The sequence below is a fragment of the Equus quagga genome, chromosome 8 (genome assembly GCF_021613505.1).
Source record: "Equus quagga isolate Etosha38 chromosome 8, UCLA_HA_Equagga_1.0, whole genome shotgun sequence".
In the NCBI taxonomy this organism is placed as follows: domain Eukaryota; kingdom Metazoa; phylum Chordata; class Mammalia; order Perissodactyla; family Equidae; genus Equus; species Equus quagga.
Genome location: NC_060274.1, coordinates 9,724,320 through 9,749,989, shown reverse-complemented (window position 1 = coordinate 9,749,989; position 25,670 = coordinate 9,724,320). Strand labels below are relative to the sequence as shown.

The 25,670-nt window shown below is 40.9% G+C and overlaps 1 protein-coding gene across 6 annotated transcripts in view; it reads right to left on the bottom strand.

Annotated features, from left to right (window-relative positions):
- Positions 1 to 25,670, bottom strand: part of SERAC1 (serine active site containing 1) — a 53,724-nt gene that overhangs the window by 13,468 nt on the left and 14,586 nt on the right. For 5 of the 6 annotated variants that reach the window (XM_046670412.1, XM_046670414.1, XM_046670411.1 and 2 more), the window contains 6 exons: positions 24,386 to 24,475; positions 22,925 to 23,056; positions 20,512 to 20,633; positions 18,959 to 19,087; positions 6,264 to 6,377; positions 4,034 to 4,196 (listed from right to left, as the gene is read on the bottom strand). In XM_046670412.1, the coding sequence (XP_046526368.1) occupies positions 4,034 to 4,196; positions 6,264 to 6,377; positions 18,959 to 19,087; positions 20,512 to 20,633; positions 22,925 to 23,056; positions 24,386 to 24,475 (750 nt within the window). The remainder of the gene's footprint in view (positions 1 to 4,033; positions 4,197 to 6,263; positions 6,378 to 18,958; positions 19,088 to 20,511; positions 20,634 to 22,924; positions 23,057 to 24,385; positions 24,476 to 25,670) is intronic. The other variant, XM_046670413.1, reaches the window with a different exon arrangement.

Sequence of the window (25,670 nt, the reverse complement as noted above, 5' to 3'; positions counted from 1 at the left end):
GTAGAGATAGGTTTCAATTACGGGAAGGGTGATTTCTTCTTTTTTAATAAAACATTGACTTGATCAAGTCTCTGTTCTGCTTTGAATCCTTTAGTCTCTATCCCCTTAATGAACTTGAAAATAGGTCAACAGACATCATCCAAAGTGAAGAAAAAAATTTTGAAAAGAAATAAGCAGTCTCAATGACCTGGGGAACAGAATCAAGAGATCTAATATACCTAATTGAAGTCCCAAAAGGAGAGAAGAGAGATAAAGGGACAGAAAACAAATTTGAAGATATTACTGGCTGGAAAGGTTCCAAAAGTGATAAAAAAAAAAAACCCATCAACCTACAGATTCAGCCAGCTCAGTAGACCCTGAGCAGGACAAATACAAAAAAAGACACCCAGGCACCTCACTGCCAAACTGCCGAGCACCAAACATAAAAATCTTAAAAGCAGCCAGAGGAAAAAAGACAAATTACATAAAAGAGAACAAAAGTGGGAAGAAGAGACTTACCAGACCACAGATACTGGGAGAGGGTGGGAGGACACGTGGAAAGTGCTGACAGAAAAAATCACACATTGTCAACAAAGAATTCTTTATCCCTAGAAAATATCTTTCCCTGGATACAAAATGAAAGTGAAGTAAAGGCACTTTCAGAAAATGAGAGGTGAGAGAATTTGTTGCCAGCAGACCCAAAATACAAGAAATACTCAGAAGCTCCTCAGGCTGAAGGGAAAGATATCGGACATGAATTCAGAGATACAGAAATGAAGGAAGAGCACTGGATATTATAAATACGTATATAAATGTAAAAGACTTTCTTTTTTCTTATATTCTTTAAATATCACTTGACTGTTAAAACAAAAATAACAATGCTGTATCACAAAGTCTATTCCATGTAGGAGTATTTCAAAATATATTATGACAATACCACAAAGGATGCAGGGGTGTAAGCTGAGTCATACTGTTGTATGGATCTCACACCATATATGAGGTAGAGCATTCATTCAAGATAGATTGTGATAAGTCAAGGATACAAGCATTAAAAAATAGACAAAAAAAGTCTATAAAAAGCTAAAAGAAGACAAAGAATGGAATGTAAAAAATGCTCAAATCACCCCAAAAAAGGCAGGAGAGGAGAAAAAAGGAGACAAACAATAGGGGACAAACAGAAAGCAAGCAAAGACAACAGCCACAATCCAACAATGTCAATAACCATGTGAGAGGCAACGAGACAAAACACTCCAGTTAATAGAGGTTATCAAATTGGATTTTTTTTTAAAAGATGCAACTATATGGTGTCTGTAAAAGATGTACTTATTTTTAAAGTCACAAAGAATGACAGCAAAAGAAGGGAAAAAGAAAAGATATACAATGCAAACAGCAAGTCAGAAAAAGCCACTGTGGCTATTTCAACACCAGACAAAGCACACTTAAAGAAAAGGAGTATTACCAGTGACCAAGACATTACTTAATAATAAAAAATGAACAAAAGGCCAGCCCCAGGGGCCTAGTGGCTAAGATCAGCACGCTCCACTTTGGTGGCCTGGGTTTGGTTCCCAGGCTCAGACCTACACCACTCGTCTGTCAGTAGCCATGCTGTGGCAGCAACTCACATACAAAAAGAGAAAGATTGGCAGTGGATGTTAGCTCAGGGCAAATCTTCCTCAGCAAAAAAAAAAAGAAGGAAAGAAAGAAAGAAAAGAACAATTCACCAGGAAGAAAAATCTGACAGAACCAAAGGGAAAACAGACAAATCCACAATCACAGTCGAAGAATTTTAACATATCTCAGTAATTCATAGAACGAGGCAAAACTCAGTAAAGACCTAGAGAAGATTTGAGCAATACTATCAATCAATTTGGTTTAATTGTTAGATATAGAATACTTCACCCAACAACTATGGAACACTCATTCTTTCCAAGTGCACATAGAATATTCACCAACATAGACCATAAACTAGAGCATCAAATAAGTCTCATCAAATTTCCAAAGACTAAAAACTTATAGAGTATGTTCTCTGAATGCATGGAGTATTAAATTAGAATCAGACATATGACATCTAGAAAACCCCTAATATTTGTAAATTACGCAGCACGCTTTTAAGTAATCCATGAGACAAAGAAGAAGTCACAAAGGAAATTAGAAAATATTTCGAACTGAATAATGATGAAAATAGAATATATCCAAAATTTGAGGGATGCATCTAAAGTTGTGTAGCAGAAATTTACAGCTTTAGATACCTATATTAGAAAACCATTGTTGTGATTTTAAAACATGTCTTCGAATTCTTTGACACTATTCTCATGCAGAAGTCCTCTTGAATAAATTACTTCCATTGCGTGATTATAAAAACCAAAGGAGCTTAAACTAGGCTCTCTTTGCCCTTGGAACCCAGCCATCAGGCTTTAAGGAAGCCCAAGCAGCACAGAGAGGGGCATAGAAAGGAGGCAGTGCCCTCAGTCCCTCCACCCCTGGCACCCTACTCCCCACCCCACTGAGCTCCCAGCTGATAGCCAGCGCCAATTTACAAGCCATGTGAGCAAGCAAACTTGAAAATTTATCCTCTACCCAACAGCTGAGCTGCCCCAGCTGCTGCTGGATAGAACAGACATAAGCCTTCCCTAGTGAATCTAGCCCAATTTCAGATTCATGAGCAAAACAGATGACTGCTGTCTTAACTGATGAGTTTCAGGGAGCTTTAATACACAGCAATAGATAACTGAAACGAAGAAAGCGTAAAATCAGCAATCTAAGTTTCCACCTTAAGAAGCTATAAAAAGAGGAAGAAATAAAACCCACAGTAAGTAGGAGGAAGGAAATAATAAAGAGTAGAATAGTTTTTATATTTTCAAATAATTATTTAAAACAATAGAAGAATATGTAACATAGGTTATATTTAGCCTGCAAATCCTAACATATTTACGACCTGGTCCTTTACGGAAAAAGTCTGCTGATCCCCGAACTAAACTTCATTAAAATTAAAAACTTCTGCCACTCAAAAGACACTCAAGTGTAAAGTCATAGCTTCTAATACATGTATATGTATGAACATATTCATGTATATGTGCACATATGTATGTACATTTACTTGAATGTATGTGTATATATATTTGTATATATTACTATCTTTTTTCATCAAAAGAGCCAAGAAGCAAAGACACCCCAGAAGCAATAAGCACGCCTAGCACCCAGCTCTTAGTCTCTAATAATCATTCCCCACTAAAAAGAAATAGGGTTCCTTAGAGAAATGAGCCTGGAACATCTTGTTATACCAGAATGCAAGGAATGCCCGCCAAAATGACGTGAGCAAATCACAAGGACATAGGAGCCAGTCTGTCACACTCCCACTAGCCAAAGCTGGGACAATATGGCATCAAATTATTAAATACACTAACAAATTATAAACCATTAAAAACAGGAATCCATGTGCCCATGCTGATAGGAAAAGAGAGAGAGGGAGAGAGAAAGGGAGAGAAGAAGGGAGGACGGAAGAAGAGAGCAGGAAGGAAGGAGGGCAGGAGAGAGAAGGGTGGGCTTTGCTTACAGTAAAATGTCAAATGCTGAAATGCAAGCAGGGAGGGCATGCTGCAGATGGCAAACCATCATCTTGCAACCATCACTGTAAAGACTGAATCAGGCAGGAACTTTCAGCAGATGAGGAGCAGGATACGTGCATGGTCTTAATCATCTCCCTACAGATGGCTTATCAGTTGCAAGGAGGAAAATCACTAATTATACAATGGTCCTCTTTTCAGCATCACCATGCCTCTTAGTTAACAAAATCATATTGAAGGTGATATAAACAATTAGAAGGTCGTCACGGCACAAACTGCGTTCCTGTGACTGTCCACACACTGATTACCTTAGGTGTGAACTACCCATATGCCTTAAGCAGTTCCTTGTCCCTATTAAAATGACATGCTCTAAGGACCCATAACTAACGCCAAGCAAAGTTTAAGTCTGCTGAACGATGAACGTATCATGACGGGTGGAGGTGAGAGAACAAAGGACTGGATCCCAAATCCTCAGTATAGAAAGCTGTTACCTGAGCGAACGATAGGAGAATGAAGATGCTCATTCAAGGCCATATTTCCAATGATGCGCATTATGTTTCTCTGTATTTTAGGGCAGTCCTTGTGAAGTCGGTACAGCCTCTGAAGTAGCTGCAAGCCTCCGTTTGCTTCAATTTGATCACAGTGTGTAGGCATCTAACAATAAATTAATGACAGCTCACTTTATACTACATAAATTTACTAACCAGGTGACAGCATGCTGATGGGGCAGCCCGGTGGCTCCTGCTCAAGGACAGAGACCACACAGGACTCCCTCTTCAGCTCAATTAATATACAAATCTCTATCGACATGGGAATGCTTCAAAATCACTGAGAAAATTAAGGCATAGCTCACTAAGACTTCTGCAATCTTTATTTTTTTTAAAGTTGTTCTGCCTAGCTCTTGGTTGGATGGAACCTGACAATGTCATTATCACAGAACTGTTTCAACTTATAGTGATACTTTGATTGGCTTGAAACTGCCTTAACATGGTTCTCTAGCTTTGAGAAACCTGCCACCTGATAACAGGAAATAATCGTCTGTGCAAACAGCACCTTCTGCTTCTGCATACAAGACGCCCAGAGGGAGATAAGCCACATCTGCGGCCCCACACACTAACCCACACAGCCCACAGCCATGGGGCTGGCCTGAAACTCAGGAGTTGGAACATTTTTTAAAGAGAAAGATCATGTAAAAATAAAAAAGTAAGAAAAAGGGATGTGAATTTTTAATGGAGAAAAGAGATCAAAGAAAGTCAAAGGAAATATGTATATTAAGGTAAGGTGACAGAACTGACCAAGTCATCAGTCTCCCAAGGTCACAGGCAGGCCTCGCCTCTTCCCATCATTAGCTTTCCTCACTGACATGACACCACGTCATGTATATGCAACACGTTTTATTCTGTAAATTTCCATTAAATTTTGTCACATCAACTGCATTTAAAAGTAGGCCTTTTAGACAGATACCAAGTGAGATATGTAATAACTTGAGAGGTTTCTGGAAAGGTAACTGTTACATTCATGCACTGTACTTCCTACTGAAGATGCATCTCCTGCTTCAGTCACCAGTCCCAAGTCATGAGCACTCCAGCTGGTTTCCCCTCATCCCCTTTGCAGTAGGACACTCCTGCCTCTGCTCCACGCTCGAGTCCTAATCCCACCAGTGGGAGCCACAGACGATGAGAAAGCACCACGCTTCTGCGCTATGCCTGATGGTTCCCAAATCTAAACATAGAGAGTTTAGAATCCCCAGGATGGGGTTTCTCATGACGAGGGCTGAGGCACGTGCACCTCCCTCACCAGGGATGCCTGTTACAAATGCAAATTCGACTCCACCCACATCTACTAAATTAAAACTGCTGGAGGAGAGAGGAGATGGGCATTTTTAACCCGCTTCCTGGGTGATTTCTAGGTACTAATGTTTGAGCACCGCAAAGTCTGTGCTTCTTTCTTTTTAAAATCAAACTATAATCATGACAGAAAACTTGCCATAATGCCAAAAAGTTTAAAAACCATTGATATAGGCTACAATTAAAATTCAAGAGTATGGTCATCCAAATATTTTTTTTTTTTCTATCTTGCCACATCTTTGTGGGCTTTTTGTTTGTTTGTTTGTTTTTGAGGAAGATGAGCCCTGAGCTAACATCTGCTGCCAATCCTCCTCTTTTCTGCTGAGGAAGACTGGCCCTGAGCTAACATCCGTGCCCCTCTTCCTCCACTTTATATGCGGGATGCCTACCACAGCGTGGCTTGCCAAGTGGTGCCATGTCCACACCCGGGATCTGAACCGGGGAACCCTGGGTTGCTGAAGCGGAGTGTGCGAACTTAACCACTGCGCCACCAGGCCAGCCCATCTTTGGCAGATGTTTTAATGGAACTTAGCTACCTGATAATATTACTTGTACAAGGGATCTGAGAAAGGCAATGAAAGACAGCAAAACTCAAAGGTAAATGCCATATTAATACAACGGGTAGTTTTCTTTACATGAAAATAAAATTAAATCTATTTTTAGAAATATTTAGCAAAAATGAAATTCATGTATTGGTGCTAAATCATGATTATCAATTCTAACAAGGAAATGGGGAAAAAAGCAGAAATTTAAAAATAAGCAAAAAGGTTTTCTTTTACAAAAAGTGAGGATTATATCCCTTGAATGAACCAATATGTGTAATTTTTTCAATGTGATCATAAAAAGCAAACCACATTTTGAAAATGTAAGTTACCTCAGAATGTTTTATTAAAGCTTCTAAACAGAACATTTCCACTGTAGCTGAAGGAACTTCTCCAAAGCTTTCAGCGTAAGGAAGTCCATTTCCTCCAAAACACCACAGGCCACCCTGAAAGTAAGATAATTAAATTTTTACTGAAAACAGTGACTAATATTTTTTTTGACAAAAAGAAAATCTCTGTACTATATATAGTATTAGAAAGAACTAATATGTAGGACTCAAAATATTTTGGAAACTTAAAGGGAACTTTATTTATGCCAACCGTTGCTTACTAGAATAGAAAACATATGGAATCATTCCTAGAGGAGAGCAATCTCGGGGTCTTTCTCCATCCTTTCCTCTGTGTCCTCTTCTCTGAAAGTACAAAGACTAACACACAATTCTTTGTCAAGCAGGAAAAGCCCAGGGTTGATGACAACGTTCTGGTGTCAGATTATGCTGGTAGAGTCTACTTAAAGTCTATTAATCACAATAATGAGAAAGAGAAGAGGCATTATGGAAAAATTTAAAATAAAGGCCATGATGATGACCACAGAGCTTTTAATTCTTCATAAATTCAAATTCAAGTTCATATGGAAGAAAAAAAGAAGGGTTAGGAAAATTATGAAACAGAAGAGTAGTGGGGACTAGTCCTAACGGATAGCAAAACATCCTATAAGAATAAACTGGGAAAAGAAAATGCCAACTCTTACCACAGATAAAGGGCTAATGTCGCTAATATACAATAATCTCCTACAAAGCACTGGTAAAATACCAACAATGCTATGGAAAGATGAGGAACAGTCATAAACAGAAAGTTCTCGGGAAAAGAAATATCATGCCTCTTCGGTATATGAAGTGATGCCCCACAGTGCTCACAATGAGAAGCATGCATGGAGAAACTACACTGAGAAAGGACTTTTTTTTGAAGAAGAAGAAGATCAGCCCTGAGCTAACATCAGCCACCAATCCTCCTCTTTTTGCTGAGGAAGACTGGCCCTGAGCTAACATCTGTGCCCATCTTCCTTTACTTCATATGTGGGACGCCGCCACAGAATGGCTTGCCAAGCAGTGCATAGGTCCACGCCTGGGATCCAAACCTGTGAACCCTGGGCCGCCCAAGTGGACTGTGTAAACTTAACTGCTATGCCACTGGGCTGGCCCAGAGCAAGGACATTTTTTATCTGTCAGATGGGTGGGGAAACAGGCATTCTTACCACCCTGCTGCTGGTAGTATCAATGGGGCTGTTTCTATGGAGGACAACTTAGCGACAGCTGTCAAAAGTACAAGTGCTCAGGCCCTTCAACAATTGATCCTAAAGAGACACCCACACACGGCAAAGTGATACCGGTACAAGTCGGCCCACTGCAGCACTGTTTGTAAGAACAAAAGACCGAAACTACCTGATGGCCATCATAGGCGGTTGGTTAAATCAATGATGGTACCATACATCACATACAATGGAATGCTATGTGAGTATAAAACACGTTGAGTCTCTTCATATATTGATACGTACCAATCTCCAAAATAAACCCTTAAGGGAGAAAAAGAAAGGGCAGAAGAGGGTGTATCATATGTTATTACCGTTTGTGTAGAAAGGTATGCACAACTACGTGTGCCTGTTGGGGTAGGGGAGATGGAAGGAGGACTTATTACTGCCTCTCCTTTTGAAGAGCTTCGTACTGAACTGGGGGTCATAACCGTGTGCATACAGATAACTCATTTGCTGGCAAAAGAAGACAACTATGGGGCTGGCCCCGTGGCCGAGGGGTTAAGTTCGCGTGCTCCGCTTCAGCGGCCCAGGTTTTCGCCACTTTGAATCCTGCACGCGGACATGGCACCGCTCATCAAGCCATGCTGAGGCGGCATCCCACATGCCACAACTAGAAGGACCCACAACTAAAAGTACACAACTATGTACCAGAGGGCTTTGGGGAGAAAAAGGAAAAATAAAATCTTTAAAAAAAGAAAAAAGGACAACTATGTACAAGGTAATGTCTTTCAAAAACATATATATAAAGCCCTGTGTTTCTTAGAGGAAATATAAACCATAAGTTTCTGCATTTTTAGTTAATTTATAGAGTTCACGGTTCAGTAAACCTAGTAAATATTCAAAGTGTTTGGCCACTCTATAATTCTTACTCATGCCTTCCTCTCAGATATAATATTCTGTTTTCCAAGTTTAAACTTGCTTGGATCTCAAAGATTCACGCTATTTATAAGGAGGATTGGGAAGGGACTAACTCACTGGAAGTCAGGGATAAGGGTAAACAGTGGACTGGTGGGCTCCGGGGGATGGGAAATTTTTCTTAAAGATCTCCCACCACAACCTGCCTCCCCCAAGTCCCTTTCCCCACCTGATACCCTCAAAGCATCTGACCTCCTTCTAACCTAAATGCTCCAAGGAAGAAGGAAGAGAAAAATGATCTAGGATTTTCATTCTTCTTGATCATTCCTGAAGTGGATATAAGTGTGCAGTTCCAATTCCATCCTTGTTGGTGAAGCTTATAAGTTATTTATAAACTGGCAGATGGTGTGGCAGTAAGAAGCACGAACAAAAGGAATGAATAAAAAGTTATAAACTCATGGTGTGGTCGTATGGATTATATTCTATTTCCTAACATGAAAATAAATATATATAGGGTACTGTCACTTTATCACTGGATTAGGTTAAATAAATTCACAAAGATTTAAGAAATGCCACATATCAAATTCCATAAGTGCAATTAAAAAACAATTTCTTAAGTATCAAAGAAATGTATAGGAAAAGGTGGAGAGAGTCACAATGTTAAGGCTTAAAAATTAAAAGGCAACAATAACAATAAAGCATAAGAGGAGATGCTAACTAACCAAGTAAGTTACTAAAGAATTTACATCCACATTATATAGTGTTAATTACAGGTATGTAACAAAGCATTTTTATGAATAATTTACTATGATTCTCAAATTTAGACACAACATTACTATGAGTTAACATGGTATTTTTCAAATGCATTTCAACAAGTTTATAACAGCCGAATGATTTAATACAAAATGGATATTTTCTTACCATCTAATCTACATTCCAATTAAACACAACCCTTGGAGGTTCCTCTATTTTTGTCTTTGTCATGCAAAATACTTTGACTCATAATAGAAATATGCCTGTTGTTATCTAAGTATAGAGCAGTCTGTGCACAGCCCAGCTCTTTGAGCAATGTCATGATTCACCCATTCATTATTCAATAAATATTTATTGGGAGTATATTGCATATGAGGTACTGTGTTTGGGCCTGGGGAAATTATAGACTACTGGAAGAGAATAAGAGAATTAAATAAATAAGCAAGAAAATAAATATATAAAATAATTACAGAATGGGATAAATACTATGAAGGGCAATAAATGCAATAAACAGGTGAGATAAGGAGGAAGGTCTCTCTGAGGAGCTGACAAGCTGAGATCTGAAGGACAAGAAGGAGGCAGCCATGTGACAGGCTGGTGGCAGAGCATTCCAGGCAGAGGCAACACAAGCAGATACACACTTAGCAAATTCAAGGAACGGAGAGGAAAAGCCAGTGTGGCTGGAGCATAAGGGAGGGGAGAAAGAAAGGGGACAGTTACAAAGGCAGTGAAGAAACAGATTCAGCAAGCTGAAGCCAAAGCTGGCTATGAGACGTGACATCTGAAAATAATTACCTGTTCTCCTGGAAAACATTTTGAACTGAGCTGGGTTTGCTTTGTCCCTGTTACTTACATGTGACAAGCAGATTTACCCATAACCAAAGTCGGGAGGAGGGAAAGTGCAAGGAGTTTGCAGATGACAATGATGGGTTCATTCCAACAGAATGTACCTCCTGGGGAACTTGCACGACCTAAGGCTGTCCATCCATCTGAAAGCAAGCTGCACAGTCTCCTGTTTTGTGTAACCATCTCTGTAGCTTTCCAAATCCTCAGGCATTATAGAAACCTCCCATCTTTAAACCGTGTCTGTCGGCATCTTTCTCTCAATCACAACACATTGCTATACTTAGGGAGATGAATGCAGAAGTGTCAGGATGCAAGGACTTCAGACTCTAATAGCTGAGATGATTTCAGAGAGACTTCGGGAATTTACAGGGGAAGATGATAATACTGGAATTGCAAGATTTTAGTTGGATTGTCCTTAAGCCAAGGTCACAAAAGCTTTATGATGGAAAATCATTTCAATGCACCATATCCACTGTTCTCTTGACTGCAGGTGGTTTGCCATATTAGATCAAAGAGACATCACGATCCAGAATGTCCAACCTTCTGCATCTCTGGTTGCTTCCTTAGGCTCTAGATCACAGGCACCTGAGGTCCCCTAAGAGGGGCTGAAACTGGAGACAAGCTGATTGACTGCAAGTGTCCAGATGGTAACAAAAACAAAACAAGACTGAAAACTGGATTGTGACATCAAAGAAGGAACGATATATATATTTTTTTTTTTGTGAGGAAGCTTAGCCCTGAGTTAACATCTGCTGCCAATCCTCCTCTTTTGGCTGAGGAAGGCTGGCCCTGAGCTAACATCCGTGCCCATCTTCCTTTACTTTATATGTGGGACACCTACCACAGCATGGCTTGCCAAGCGGTGCCATGTCCGCACCCGGGATCTGAACCTGCGAACCCCGGGCCACCAAAGCGGAACGTGCGAACTTAACTGCTGTGCCACTAGGTCAGCCCCAGAAGGAGCGATCTTGACGGTAACATCTGGGCTAGTAGGAGGCCCGAGGACCACCTCACCCTGTCCCCCAGCCGCCTACAGAATCGTAGTCAGCAAATCCCAGGCAGATGCTGGAAAGCTGCCAGGGAGGAGGTGACAGTAAAACTGAGAAGCGCTTTCGCTCTCCCCGCCCCAGTTCTCCCGAGGAACAGAGCAGAGGGACAACCGGCAGGAAGGCAGGTCATCGCCGGGGCGGGGGAGCAGGGGGCAGGTGGTTTGACACTGCCTCTAACTGTGGGTCCCTTTGTTATACTATGCAGAAGAGCTAATCTCTGGTGTTTCTTTGTAAAAAGTTACAAGTTTACAGCTCTGAAACTTGTGCAAACTAACTGGGCTTCAAGACAATGTTCATTCTAAAGCACGAGTTTTTAACCCTGGGTCATCCTTAAGGGTCTGGGGTAGATAGAATTCAGGTAGGGTGGAGGGGCAAAAATTACACCTTTATCTTCCTAACCTCTAACTGAAACTTTGCATCGTATTCAATCACAAACGTGGACGATAAACCAGAGTGACAGTTGTGGTCTGTGTGACAGTCAGCAAGAGAAAGTGCAGATATCTTCATATCACATCTTACTTGTTGCAGCCATCTGGAAATAATGTTACGCTCACTGTTCCTTTGGACGCCAACTGCACATTCTCAGACTGGCAACCCAGAATCAACATTGCATGCAGTGAACTATTTGAGATCCATTCATGGAGATACTAGTCCTCAGTTTAACGTTCTTATTCAGTTAAGCAACAACAGCATTCACACTGATACATCTTTTTTTTTTTTTTTTGGAGGAAGATTAGCCCTCAGCTAACTACTGCCAGTCCTCCACTTTTTGTTGAGGAAGCCTGGCTCTGAGCTAACATCCGTGCCCATCTTCCTCTAGTTTATACGTGGGACGCCTACCACAGCATGGCTGCCAAGCATTGCCATGTCCGCACCCGGGATCCGAACCAGCGAACCCCGGGCCGCCGAGAAGCGGAACATGCGAACTTAACCGCTGCGCCACCGGGCCGGCCCCCACACTGATACATCTTTAAAAAATAAAATTTACACACTGAATTAAACCACAAGAAACAGCTGTTTTCCCCAACTATATCCACCGAAAGGGTTTAAACAGTACCAATGAGCTTCCTTAGCCCCAGAACTCGGTTTCTAAAAACCATCAGCCCTAGAACAAACCAGAACTTCTTCAAGAATCATCTGATTCTATGGCCGGAGCAGAGAAAGTTTAAGATGAGCTGGAACATTTTCTAATGCCAGAAAACACAGCAGTGCTCAAAAAATAAAGGAGACATTTCCAAAAGACGTGGGAGCCATAGCCAAATCTGGGGCAACCTGAGCACCAATATGAATAATAACAGTAATGGTTTATAATCTAGTGAATAAAATAACAATCCATGAGCCCATGGACCCATGGACCAGGAAAAAAGGAAGTGGGGCGGGGAGGAGAAGGAGGAGGGAAAGCTTTTCCTTACAGTAGATTACTGACAAGTAAAGAGAGAATGATGGAGATGGGGATGGGGCGTGGGAATCACCATTCTGCAACATTCCAATAATAACTGCTTTTCAGGCAAGATTCATTCAAAAGACACTAAAATCATTGGCTGAAAGTTTGAAGAGAAACTGGGTAGTCTAATAGTCTCAAAATTATCTCCTCTCCCCACAGATCCTGTATTCATTACAAACAAACATGTTAACATTAAAGCAGAGAACCTGGAAAGGTAACATCAACAATAAAGGGACCAACTGGCAACATGTGCTTCTGGATGTGATGCCCTGGGAAGGGCACAAAATCACGGACACTGTGTCCCTGTGATAAAAGCACAACCTGAATCCAATCACGATGAACTGAGGGCATTCTCCAAACCGCTACTTTGTGCTCTTCAAAAACATGAACGATACGAAGACAGAGAAAAGCTGAAGCGTTTTCCCAGATAAAAGGAGACAAAACAGACATGACCATCAAATGCAATGCTTCATCCTAGACTAGATCCTGGATCAGATTTACAAAAGAAAAAACCTGTCATGAAAGAATTACTGAGACAGCTGGCAAAGTTCAACTATGCAGTCTACACTGGATAACAGTATTATCCACTGTTGACTTTCTGAGCTTGTAGCTACACTGTGGTGATGTCAGGGAACGTCCTCGTTGTTAGGAAATACACGCTTAAGCGTTCAGAGGTGATGGGCATCGTTTCTGCAGCTAAGTCTCAAATGCTTCAGGGAGGAAAACAGTAAACGTGTGTGAACAGACATATATATCTATAGAGAGGGAAAGTAAATGGGGGGTGATAAAACAAATGGGATAAAATGTTCATAACTGGTGAATCTTAGTGACGTGCAGTTTTTACAACTCTTTGAGTCTGAAATTATTTCAAAGTAAAAGTTAAAATATTTTTAAATAAACTTCAACTTTCCTGTTTTAAATGTATTTTCTTAATGCATTAATAATAAGCACATTTATTAATTATATCACAAATTTGTTTTTTATTTTGGTCACAATATTTCAATATAATTAGTTTCCTTTGTAATCCTATGTACTGTATCTGATAAATCTAGAAATGAGTTCATAGACTTTACCCAATCACCAAAAGGATCCATGGTGTACAAAGACGAAGAATCCTTGCTCTAAAACCAAAAACAACTGTGGAGGCTTTCTGCTGAGGCTTCGAGTGACCTCTCCACATGAGCAGTTTTGCAGAGAAGCAGCATACTGCCCCTTGAAGGGTGCTTGGGGACTGTCACAGGGCAAGTGTGTCATAAACTGGTCAGATAGATCACTAAAAACCAGATGGACACCTCTCCTATCCCTTTGCCCCCAACTTCTTGGCATGGAAAAAATGCACGAAGCCTGACTAAACTGGGGTGAGGATGGGGAGAAACAAGAATAAGTGAATGGAGTTGCTTACTGGTCTGATGAGATGGAACCTCAGAAGTGAAACTAAATATTTTTTAAAATATTAAATTAAAGATGTGCTGCTTCTTATTTTAAAAAAAACATGTTCAGAGGACAGGGACCCAAATCAAAGCGAAAGCAGCATCTTCCAAGTGGAAAACCAGAAGTACTTCATTAAACACAAAGCACTCAGTGGGTTTTTTTTTTAAAAGTACCAAAAACAATTTCTTTCTGAAATTTCTACTTAAAGGATAGATCTATGTGTGCATGTGATTTGCCCAAATAGAATGGAATTTTTTTTTTTGAGGAAGATTACATCTGCCACCAATTTTTTTGCTGAGGAAGACTGGCCCTGAGCTAACATCCACGCCCATCTTCCACTACTTTATATTTGGGATGCCTGCCACAGCATGGCTTGATAAGTGGTGTGTAGGTCCACACCTGGGATCCGATCCAGTGAATCCCAGGCCGCCAAAGTGGAACATGTGCATTTAACTGTATGCCACCAGGCTGGCCCCAGATGGAAATGTTTTAAGAATCAGTTTCATTATTTCCACTGTGATCTATGATTCCTAAATATACTGAATTGTAAGAGTGTCAAGATAATGCAATTGAAAGGTCCTATGAATTACTTTCTCAGGCATCACTTTGTCTAGGGGAAGATCTCGTTTAGAACGGGCCAGTGAGACAGGTGGGGGAGGGGCAGTGGGGAAGGTGGCAGGAAACCCACATCCTCTCCAAGGTGGTAAATGTTAACACACACATATGATATGTTAATTATGCACACACAGGGTCAGCTGAAACTACGAAACTCTTTAAACTGCTGGCTGAGGCCATGACTCCTGGGTAGACAAAGAAGTAGCAGAGTGTTGTAAACCACTTTCTCTCTCTTCACTTAGCAAAAGGTAATTAAATGCTATAGAAGTGACAGAACACCCTAGAAGGTAGAGGGATGTTGACTAAATAGGAATGAGCAGAAGGAAATCTTTCAGGCTGAAAAAGAACATCAGGCCAGGCAGCTGGAGCTGTGGCGCGAGAACAAGGGAGAAGTGAGTGGCAGCAGTGGGAGATGGAAGCGGGTGGGACACCCTGGCAGAGAGCAGCGAGGCATCCCGTGCCCACCCTGACTGTGCCCACTGACCCTGTCCATCCATGGCCTGGTCCTGGCCAAGCTGAAACTATCAGAAGTTAGACAAGACCTGCTGAAATTGAGGCTGTGTTCCCTGGCTCCCAGATGACAAAGGGAGCCTGAGAACAGAGAAGGGAAGGCAATGGAAAATGGAAGAAATCACTCACAATGATAGGCCCACGGTCTCGTAGATATGACACCAGAAGCACAGCGACAAAAAGAACAAAACGCATAAATTGGACTACATCAAAATTAAAAATGTTGGTGTGCAAAAGACACTATCAAGAAAGTGAAAAAACCCACAAAATGGGAGAAATATTTGCAAACAATATATCCGATAGGGGATTTATATCTAAAATATATGAAGAATTCTCACAACAATAAAAAGACACGTAACCCAATTAAAAAATGGACAAAGGATTTGAATAGACATTTCTCCAAAGAAGATACATAAATGGTCAATAAGCACATGAAAAGATGCTCCATATCATTAATCATTAAGCAAATGCAAACCAAAACCAGAATGAAGATTCCACAACACGTCCCAGCAATTCCACTCCTGGGTACATACCCAAGAGAATTAAAAACATACGCCCACAGAAAAACTTGTACACAAATGTTCACAGCAGCATGATTCATAATAGGCAAAAAGTGGAAAGCACCTAAATATCCATCAACTGGTGGACGTATGAACAAAATGGTATACCCACACAATGGAATATTACTGGCCATAAAAATGAATGAAGTACTGATACACGTTACAACGTGGCTGAACCTTGAAAACATTATACTAAGTTAAAGAAGTCAGAAACAAAAGGCAACATACTAGATGACACTATTTCCATGATACCATTGATATCCATACCACTGGATGATACATCTGGAAATGTCCAGAACATGCAAATCCATAGAGAGAGGGAGTAGATTAGTGGTTGCCAGGGGCTGGGGAGTAGGAGGGGGGTTGGGGGAATGAAGAGTGACTGCTAATGGGTTCAGGCTTCTTTTGGGGATGATGAAATCGTCCTGGAATTAGCCAGTGGTGATGGTTGTACAACTCTACGAGTATACTAAAACCCAATGAATTATATATTTTTAAACTGGAAATATCATCATGAATTTAAGGCCTATTAAGAAACAGGTAATTGTTCTGCTCTGTCACTTAGGTAGCTAGGACCCTTGGGTCCACCTCCTCTACCTCCATGTAGAACAATTCAGTATGTACCCTAGTGCCTGTGTTTTGGACTCTAATACTATTCTCCACTAAGAAGAACCAGATCTCCTTGAAGGAGCAGCCGATTCATGCTGTACGGCAGGAAGAATCAAGAAGAGCCAGGGACATCTTATTGTCAGGAAACAAAGGTGCTTTCACAGCCAACTTGAGGATGGCATTAAAAAGAATAATGGGGTCAGCCTAAAGAAAGGGCTCTAGTGGCCAGGCAGCCGCACCCTGAACACCAAAAAGGAAACAATAATTACAATTCACTGGAGCAATTCCAAGACACAGCCCAAAGGGAAAATTATAAAGTATACTAGAGAAGTCATATCTACTGATGTGTCACTAATTTCTCATGAAAAGGGAAATGAGAAAAAGACAAATCATTCAATTGGTAAAGAATATAGAATACTATGATTGATTTTACTGATAAAATACTTTCTTCCCATTGAGTAGATTATATAGTTATTGTGGTAATAGTGGTGGTAACATGTTTTCATTTCTCCTGGAGATATGAGACATTTTATGGAGACAAACTTGCTGAGATGATAGCACAAGAATACTGGAATTCAGTAATCGCCCTTGGGTGGGCCTAGAGTTGGAGTCTCTTTAGGATGCTACGTCTAGGACACTGTCCTTTGATCCCCCAGAAGAAGCCCTCTGCTATGTATTAGAGCAGTTTTCTACCAGTTATTTGCACCTAGTGAACCGGCCCACAGCTAAACAGTAGGGTTTGGGTATGCAGGAAGACAGAATGTAAAAATCCCTCTCGAAAAGACTTTTCAAGTCCAAAGGCAGTCTTCCTCCAAAGGACAGGAGCACGGCTGTGGAGCACTCTGAGAGCTGTGAGGAGGCTGCACCTCAGCCAGAGCATGCCGCGCCCTGCTGACCAATGCTACGGTCTCCTTCAGTTTTTGTACCATTTGCCACAAACTTTACATCTATAACTGTGCCTACTGGTGCCCTCCTGCCAATCTCATCACCATTCCTGGGGGCAGCCACACTGGTAAACAAGGGCCAGTCCATGCTTTGATCACAAAAAGTAAAGGGCTCGGACTTAACATGTAATGGGAAGCCATTTGGAGAGCTTTAAGCAGGAGCGTGACAGAATCTAATTCATGCTTTTAAAAAAACCACTCTGGGGGACGGTCCGGTGGTGCAGCGGTTAAGTTCGCAAGTTCCACTTAGGTGGCCCGAGGTTCGGATCCCGGGTGTGGACAAGGCACCACTTGCCAAAGCCATGCTGTGCCACGCTACTATAAAGTAGAGGAAGATGGGTACGGATGTTAGCTCAGGGCTAATCTTCCTAAAAAAAAAAAAGAAAAAAAAAAGAAGAAAAAAGAAAAAACCACTCTGACTGGTGTGAGGACACGCGACTGGAAAGACAAGTGAGGAGCGTCCAGCTGAGAAGTGATGGAGATGTGATGAGGAAGACTTCTGGATCCAGCAAGGTGGTGAGCTAGGCTTCTAGTGAACCCCTCCCATGAGAAACATGTAGAAAGGTTTGATAAAATACAATAAAAGCTATTTTAAAACATAGCCAAGCTCTAAAGAAAAGAAGAAGAAATAAAGGGGAGGCCTGGGGTGCTGGAACTGAAAACAGACTGTCCAGCAGAAGTGGTAAGCACACGGGGGATGGTGTAAAATGCCTGCAGCCCCCGTGGGATGGGCTGTTGACACTCTCGTTCAGGGCAGCAGATGTGGTTCTGGGTCTCACACTCCATGAGGGTTACCTCCTCTCTACAAGACGCTCTAGAAGAACTCTGCCCACCAGCCCGTGAAAGCAACAGGAAAGCCTGTTTCTGCTTGGGGCTTTGGGTGAGAAAGCACAATCCTAAGACCATGCCATGTACAGATGTATCTGAATTTACACTCCCTATGTGCTACAGAAATACCAAACTAAGGAGTTAATATAAAAAACTAGTCCAGTAACAGTGAAACTCCTGGAGTATCCAACAAAACTGCTCTGTGGGTACAGATGTATGATCCAGGATGCTGGGAACTCCCATAGCAAACAATCAGTCCAGCTAAAGGGGCGCTCACAGGAGAAATGCATAACCCATGCTAATCCACAATCTAACATAAGGGCGAGTCAATGCCATCATAAACAGGAATTGACACCCCAGGAAACTGAAATAATAGAAGACTGCAGGAGACTTTACAATTATTTTTTAAATGGAAGAATAGAAGCCAAGATGCAAGAAGATCACTATGAAAAAGAGGCGGTGGTGGCCAGGAGGAGACGGCTACAGTGAAGATGGTGAGACAAGTGGATTCAAGGACAGCTCACAGGAAGTGGTGACTATTTGGACATGGAAGAAAGGAACAAAGAATTCTTAGCCTTTAGCTTAAGCAGCTAGGTGGACACTCTGCCACTCACTGAGATGAAAAGACTAAAGGAGGAAGAGCTTCGCGGAGGGAGGGTGGGTTCCACGTTAGGTTGGGGGCACCCATTATACCTCCAAATAGAGACATCACACAGGAGGTCGACTATTCAAATGTAGAGCTGAGGTTAGAACACGGGGCTAGAGATATCAGTTCAGGCATCGGCAGCATACAGGTGCTATCTAAAACCTTGTACTACACCACCTATTCATTCTTCAAGATGCAACTTCACAGTGACCTCCCGGGAAGCCTCACGTGACTCTTAAGCAGAGGGAAGGGCTCCTGGAGGAATGACTAGTCAACATCCCCTGGCACAATACCCTGGGAAGACTGGGCGCTCAAACATATTTACTGAATGAATAGAGGAGCTAACCTTCTGAGCGGCTAGGCTTTGACTGCTTTCGCTCAGAGCCAGAGATGTAAAATACTGGATACACTCATCTAGCTCCGTTTGAGGTAAAGAAGCCAGCAACTGTCTGAGCTCTTCTTCAATGGAATAATCCTGAAACAAAAGGAAAAGAAAACCAGCAGATAAATTAGTGCTTTTAGTCTTGAAAACAGTGACTCACCCAGGGAAAGAGAGAATCATTTAATTTTGAATTCTGTACTTTCATGTCTGCTACCTTGATCTGAAAGACCAACTGCAAACTACAGTGTAGATTTGCACCTTACGGGCTACTCCACATCCTGACTCAAAATGGATTATCACCCTCTTTCTAACTAAAGCTGGCTTTGAAAATCCAGAACTCATTAATATCTGATTTTCTCTAACAACTTACATCTAGTATATTCATTTTTCTATTTTTCAAAAACTGCAAGTTTTCAGGTTTTTTTTTTTTTTAAAGATTGGCACCTGAGCTAACAACTGTTGCCAATCTTCTTTTTTCTCCTGCTTTTTCTCCCCAAATACCCCCAGTACATAGTTGTATATTTTAGCTGTGGGTCCTTCTAGTTGTGGCATGTGGGACGCTGCCTCAACATGGCCTGATGAGTAGTGCCATGTCCGCGCCCAGGAGCCGAACCAGCGAAACCCTGGGCCGCCAAAGCAGAGCACAAGAACTTAACCACTTGGCCACGGGGCTGGCCCCCCCTTTTTTTTCCGAAAGATTTTATTTTTTCTTTTTCTCCCCAAAGCCCCCTGGTACACAGTTGTGTATTTTTTTTAGTCGTGGGTCCTTCTAGTTGTGGCATGTGGGACACCGCCTCAACGTGGCCTCATGAGCAGTGCCATGTCCACGTGCAGGATCCAAACCAGTGAAACCCTGGGCCTCGGAAGCAGAGTGCGTGAACTTAACCACTCGGCCACGGGGCAGCCCCAAGTTTTCAGATTTTCATTTTCTAGGAAAAGCGCTCAAGAAATATGCTCTAATATCTACATGAGTGGTTAATAACTAATATATATGTATAGTAATACATTAATATCTATACATAGTAGTTCTCCAGGGGCTGTTTTATACCCTAGCAAACATTCAGCAATATCTGGAGACATTTTTGGTTGTTACAGCTCCGGAGGTGCTCCTGGCATCTAACAAGCAGAGGCCAGGGATGCTGCTAAACACCCTGAAAGGTACAGATCAGCCTCCAGCAACACAATTATTTGGCCCAACAGGTCAATAGTGTTGAGGTTGCGAAAAACTGATCTGTAGCAACCTCAGGACAATGGGTCAGTTCATGGCTGCTGATACACTGTGAAGTTACCCTCTGGTGTACCGAGACTCCAACCCCAAAGGAGAAAATAACATAAGAGAGAGCAACATCTCCTGGGGAATCAAGAAACCTTTGTACAGAAACTATAATTTCAGGTTTATATCCTAGTTTACCTGCTTGTGAAAAATAGCCAACAAACTGCTTTTTGAATGTTTACTTTGCACCCAAAGTAAAGATGACATGTTAAGCTATTTTTCACTCACCGGTTTATTTACTTACTTCTGTTAAAGATGGCAAACGAGGTGGTGGGAGAAAAAAGCGAAGATCACTCTCTTTGCTTCGTGCCAAACCAATAAGAGTCCTCGGATCACAGGCTTGAGCGATTATCCTGTACTGGTAATCTATTGTAAGAGTACATCATTAGCACCCAAAGTAGCTTACAGTTGTTTCAAGGATTAAGTGAACAATTTAATTTAATGGTAAACTACAAGTTTGTAATTCAAAATTTCCCAAGGTTTTTTCACAACTACAACTGCATTTACAATACCAATAAGCTAAATAGCCAATATTTCCATGACTGATCTCACAATTCTCCTTAACATATTTTTAGGTCTACCAGTCTAACTAACCTTTTTAAAAAAAATGAACCTCAAATGTGAAAATGGATAGCTCAGAATCAATTTAACATCTTCTCCCTTTCCTTTTTTTTAAAAATAATTCTAGTGTTCAAAAGCTGTTTTGATCACTCCTCAAAAACCCGAGGCTGCGTTTTGATCTCTTGTCACTGGTAACAGTCCAGTGCTTGGCACTCATTCCACGATGTCCATGAACAACCTGAGGTTCCAGGTGGTGGCACTTGGTTTTGGCCTTCATGGTGTGACCATTCCATTCTTTATGTATTGCCACAGAATGAATGTTTGTGTCCCCCAAATTCACATGCTGAAACCTGATCCCCAATGTCATGGTATTCGGAGGTGGGACCTTTGGGAGGTGACTAGGTCATGATGGTGCAGCGCTCACAACTGGGAACAGGGCCCTTATAAAAAAAAGACCTCAGAGAGATCCCTTGTCCCTTCTGCCATGTGAGGACGCAGTGAAAAGACAGCCATCTATGAACCAGAAAGCAGGTCCTCACCAGACACCAAGTCTGCCAGCACCCCGATCCTGTATTTCCCAGCCTCCAGCACCAGGAGAAATAAACTTCTCTTGTTTATAAGCCACCCAGTCTATGGTATATTGTTACAGCAGCCCAAATGGACTAAGACATGAATCAAAACAAAACTGCAACCACTGAGGCAGACGTTATTTGTAATAATGGCAGCTCATAACCTGGGTGAGGTCTTCAGAATCAAGTGGGAAACTCTTCCAAAAGCTACATGCCAGGGCTCCAACTCTGATTTTTCTCATATAGTAAGTCTGAAAAGGAGTCCTCGAAGGCACATTTTGAAAAAGATTTTTATTCTAAGTCTCCACTAACATTAAGTAAGCTTGTATTTACATTATAAATTATTACAATTACAGCTACCAATCAATCAACTAATTAACTTGTATGGAGGCAGCGATCTTATTCTGCGACTTGACTTTTCTTTGAAAACATTATTCTTTTTAATTTGTTTACCCATTTTTTTTTTTAAAGATTTTATTTTTTTTTCCTTTTTCTTCCCAAAGCCCCCCGGTACATAGTTGTATATTCTTCATTGTGGGTCCTTCTAGTTGTGGCATGTGGGACGCTGCCTCAGCGTGGTCTGATGGGCAGTGCCATGTCTGTGTCCAGGATTCGAACCAGTGAAACACTGGGCCGCCTGCAGTGGAGCGCGTGAACTTAACCACTCAGCCACGGGGCCAGCCCCGAATTTGTTTACCCACTTTTATAAGATGATTCTATGAACAAAATGTACTTTGGTTCCTGCACTATAATAAGAGCAGATCTGAGGTCTCACTCGTGCACTTTCACTGCAGAACTTGAGATTAAATACAATTACATATTTTAAATATTTTAAATCTTCCTTAGAAAATAATATACACAAATCAGGTACAGGTGATTGATTATTAGTATTAGCACCAAGTCGATTGTCAAAGTGAAAGCAAATACAACCATATAGTGCAGCAAGCAATTAAAATGTATTTCACTAAAGAGGAACCAAAAGAAAATGCAAATACAACATTAGGCTATAACTATCAGAATCAAGAGTTTCTTTCAAGAGTTTCTCTGATCAAGTAAAACTTTGTTCTGGTAGAAAGTCAGACAAATATATCTACTTCAGTTTTTTGTTTGTTTGTTTTTGGTGAGGAAGATTGGCCCTGAGCTAACATCTATACTGATATTCCTCTATTTTGTAAGTGGGATGCGGCCACAGCATGGCTTGATGAGTGCTGTGTAGGTCTATGTCCAGGATCTGAACCCGAGAACCCTGGGCTGCCAAATTGGAGCATGTGAACTTAACCACTGCACCACCAGGCCAGCCCCTCTACCTCTGTTTTGACGCTGTTCTTAACAAATACATCTGGCTAACAGGCAGTAGGTTTTCCACTTTATCACTGAAGTTTCTTTTTAAAAATTTTGAGAATATTTTTTATATATTTTAAGATTGCCTAAATTATTTTCCTTCCTTAATATCTCATTCCCTTCTCTTCTATATGAGAAATCAGGAGCTGGCTGATGGTGTGCCATGTGTTCAGATGGTCTCATTACCATGCCAGTGGTGGGTCTCTGACATTTCCTGCACAGCCTGCAATCGTGCTGTCCTGTCATCCAACTTACTCTTCCTCAGGAGCAGCCACACAGCACATTCATGATCTTCTACGTCAACTGTACTAAAAGGGTCTTCGGAAAAAGGGAAAAATAACAAGACAAAGTGAACATTGTGAACAGCGAGAAGAACAGTTTTATCCTCACATTTATTTAAGATGGTCCTTATAAATAAATATATAAAATCTATACTAGGAGAGTTAAATTCATTTCCAGTATTGATCACGACTCACAGGCTTGTTCTCTGATGTGTCGTATTATTGTGTTACATTTATTACGTATACTATGTATGTGCTTTTGTTTTATATACTATGTTGCTTTCACAATGCAGTCTTTTTTTTTTTGGCTCTTTCTCCCTAAAAAGTTTTTTATTATGAAAAATATCTTACATGTGGAAGAATTAAAAGAATAATACATTAACATCCATACGCTTACCAAAACTAGATTTAATAAATGTTATCATTTTGCCATATTTGCTTATTTTACATGCATGAGTGTAGTTTTTTTCTAAACCATGTGAAAGGAAGCTGTAGACATGATGACATTTTACCCTTTCACAGCTCAACCTGCATCTCCAAGAGTAAGTTTGCATTCTCTTATATAATGATGACACCACTATAACTGCCAAGAACACTAACAAAAATCTTCCAAAATCATGTAAAATCCACTCTAACATCATATTCAAATTTCTCCAATTGTCCCAGAAATCTTTGGAGCTGTTTTTTAAAACCAAGATTTGATTAAGTCTCTGCAGTCTTTTAATTCTAGAAGATTTTCCCATCTTTTCTTTTTCATGATGCCAACTTTGTAAAGAGGTCAGGTCAGCTGTTTTATAGCTGGCTCCACATTGTAGATTTGCCTGATTGCAATCTGCGTTTTTGATGCAATTCTCACTACGAGAAAGCATGGGAGGTATTTTCTAACAAACTCTAAATTCTGAAACACTCGAGGGTATATTTAGTCTCAATATTTATTTAAAACTATCTAACAACAATACATCCACAAAGATGGGAGGAAGAAAACTGTTTAAGGCATCAAGTCCTTAAAATTAAATATAGCCCAAGAGAATAACGTTATTCAATTTTCCATAGCTATAATAAATGTTAGTATAAGAAACGGAGAAAAAAAATCTCAGGTTGATCATCAAATGACTTTCAGATTACTGAGAAGGATTCCAAGTTAAATACAGTCATGTGTCGCTTAACGATGGGGATATGTTCTGATTAATGTGTCATTAGGCGTCATTGTGTGGTCATCATAGAGTGTACTTACACAAACCTAGATGATGTAGCACATTACACACCTAAGCTATATGGTGCTAGTCTTATGGGACCACCATCACGTATGCAGTCTGCCACTGACTGAAACGTTGTCATGCGGTGCATGACTGTATTTGATACTTACCAGCAAATGGACCCCTTAATATCTTTGCCGATGTTGCCAATACTTTTCTTACTGCTTTGTGAAGCTCTTTTCTTGCCTGGTAGGTGATTCCTAAAATGATAACAAATTTAAACAAAATCACGTGTGTACTCTAAACACTACGCTCCAATACTTCAAAGAGAAATATAAACTAAACTCCAAATTTGTTCCAAAAGAAAATATAAAATAGCATATTTTTCCTTTTTTTTGGTCATTATCAAAGCAACTAAAACCACTATGGGAACACAGAGCTCTAGATCCCAAAATAAGATTGCTCTCCAAGTCAGGGAAAAAGTAAAAACAAACCAAAAATACTATCTAACTAAAGATAACAAAAATCCTTATGAACAACACAGGATTAGCTACATTCAGGAAAATGTTCCTTAAAAATAGCCCCTCTCAAACCGAAATTTGGAGATACCTTACTAACGAGATTGAGCGTCACTATATAGGTAAATTATAAGCTATAAAAATTCTGCGTCATTGAAATTGTTAACACACCATAACAGCACGTTGAACTACAGGAAGGCCAAATAATGACGACACAAACAGGACAGAGTGGCGCCACTGCAGCTCGGAGAACCTGCCGCACTCAGGGAACGTGATGTGCTGCCAGGCGTGGCGGTTCCGGCTGACAACGCAGGGACAGACAGCTGGACGCCAAGTGTGGAGACTCACCGGGCTACCCACATCTCGATGAAAGGATACTGCTCTGCTCTAAAATTTCACGTTCACCAAGCGATCGCCTGATTACTAATTAGGTTTCCACGTGAGCTAAACATGGAGAAGGGGAATGTTCCGACTAGTAGAGAGAGGTTTTCTAGCCTTTATGACAGATGTTTTCCCTCTGTAAATAAGTAGGTTGATATTCATATTTATGAATCCATCTCCTGAGTTTAGTGTGCATGAATAAATAAATCCCTTAAAGCAGAAATATCTCTGAGCTACGGGACAGAATCATGTTTCTGTGGTTGCCAAACCGAGGGCCAGCCTGTGAACTGACGGCCCTGTAAACTGTGGAACTCCAAGTTTAGACTGAAACAACCAGCTCGTCTTCACTTCACCTAGCTATAGGAGAATTTCAAACTTGGGTTAGCATGGAAGTCCAAAACGTGGTCTTGAATTAACTCTTCAGGAACTCGGTTCTCACAGGGTTTGGTGATTCTTAGAGTAAGCTCTACCCATCTTATTACTATTGTATTTTAAATATTCATTCTTAAATTCAGTAACTGGCTTCCATTTTTTACAAAGATGGGATTACTTTACC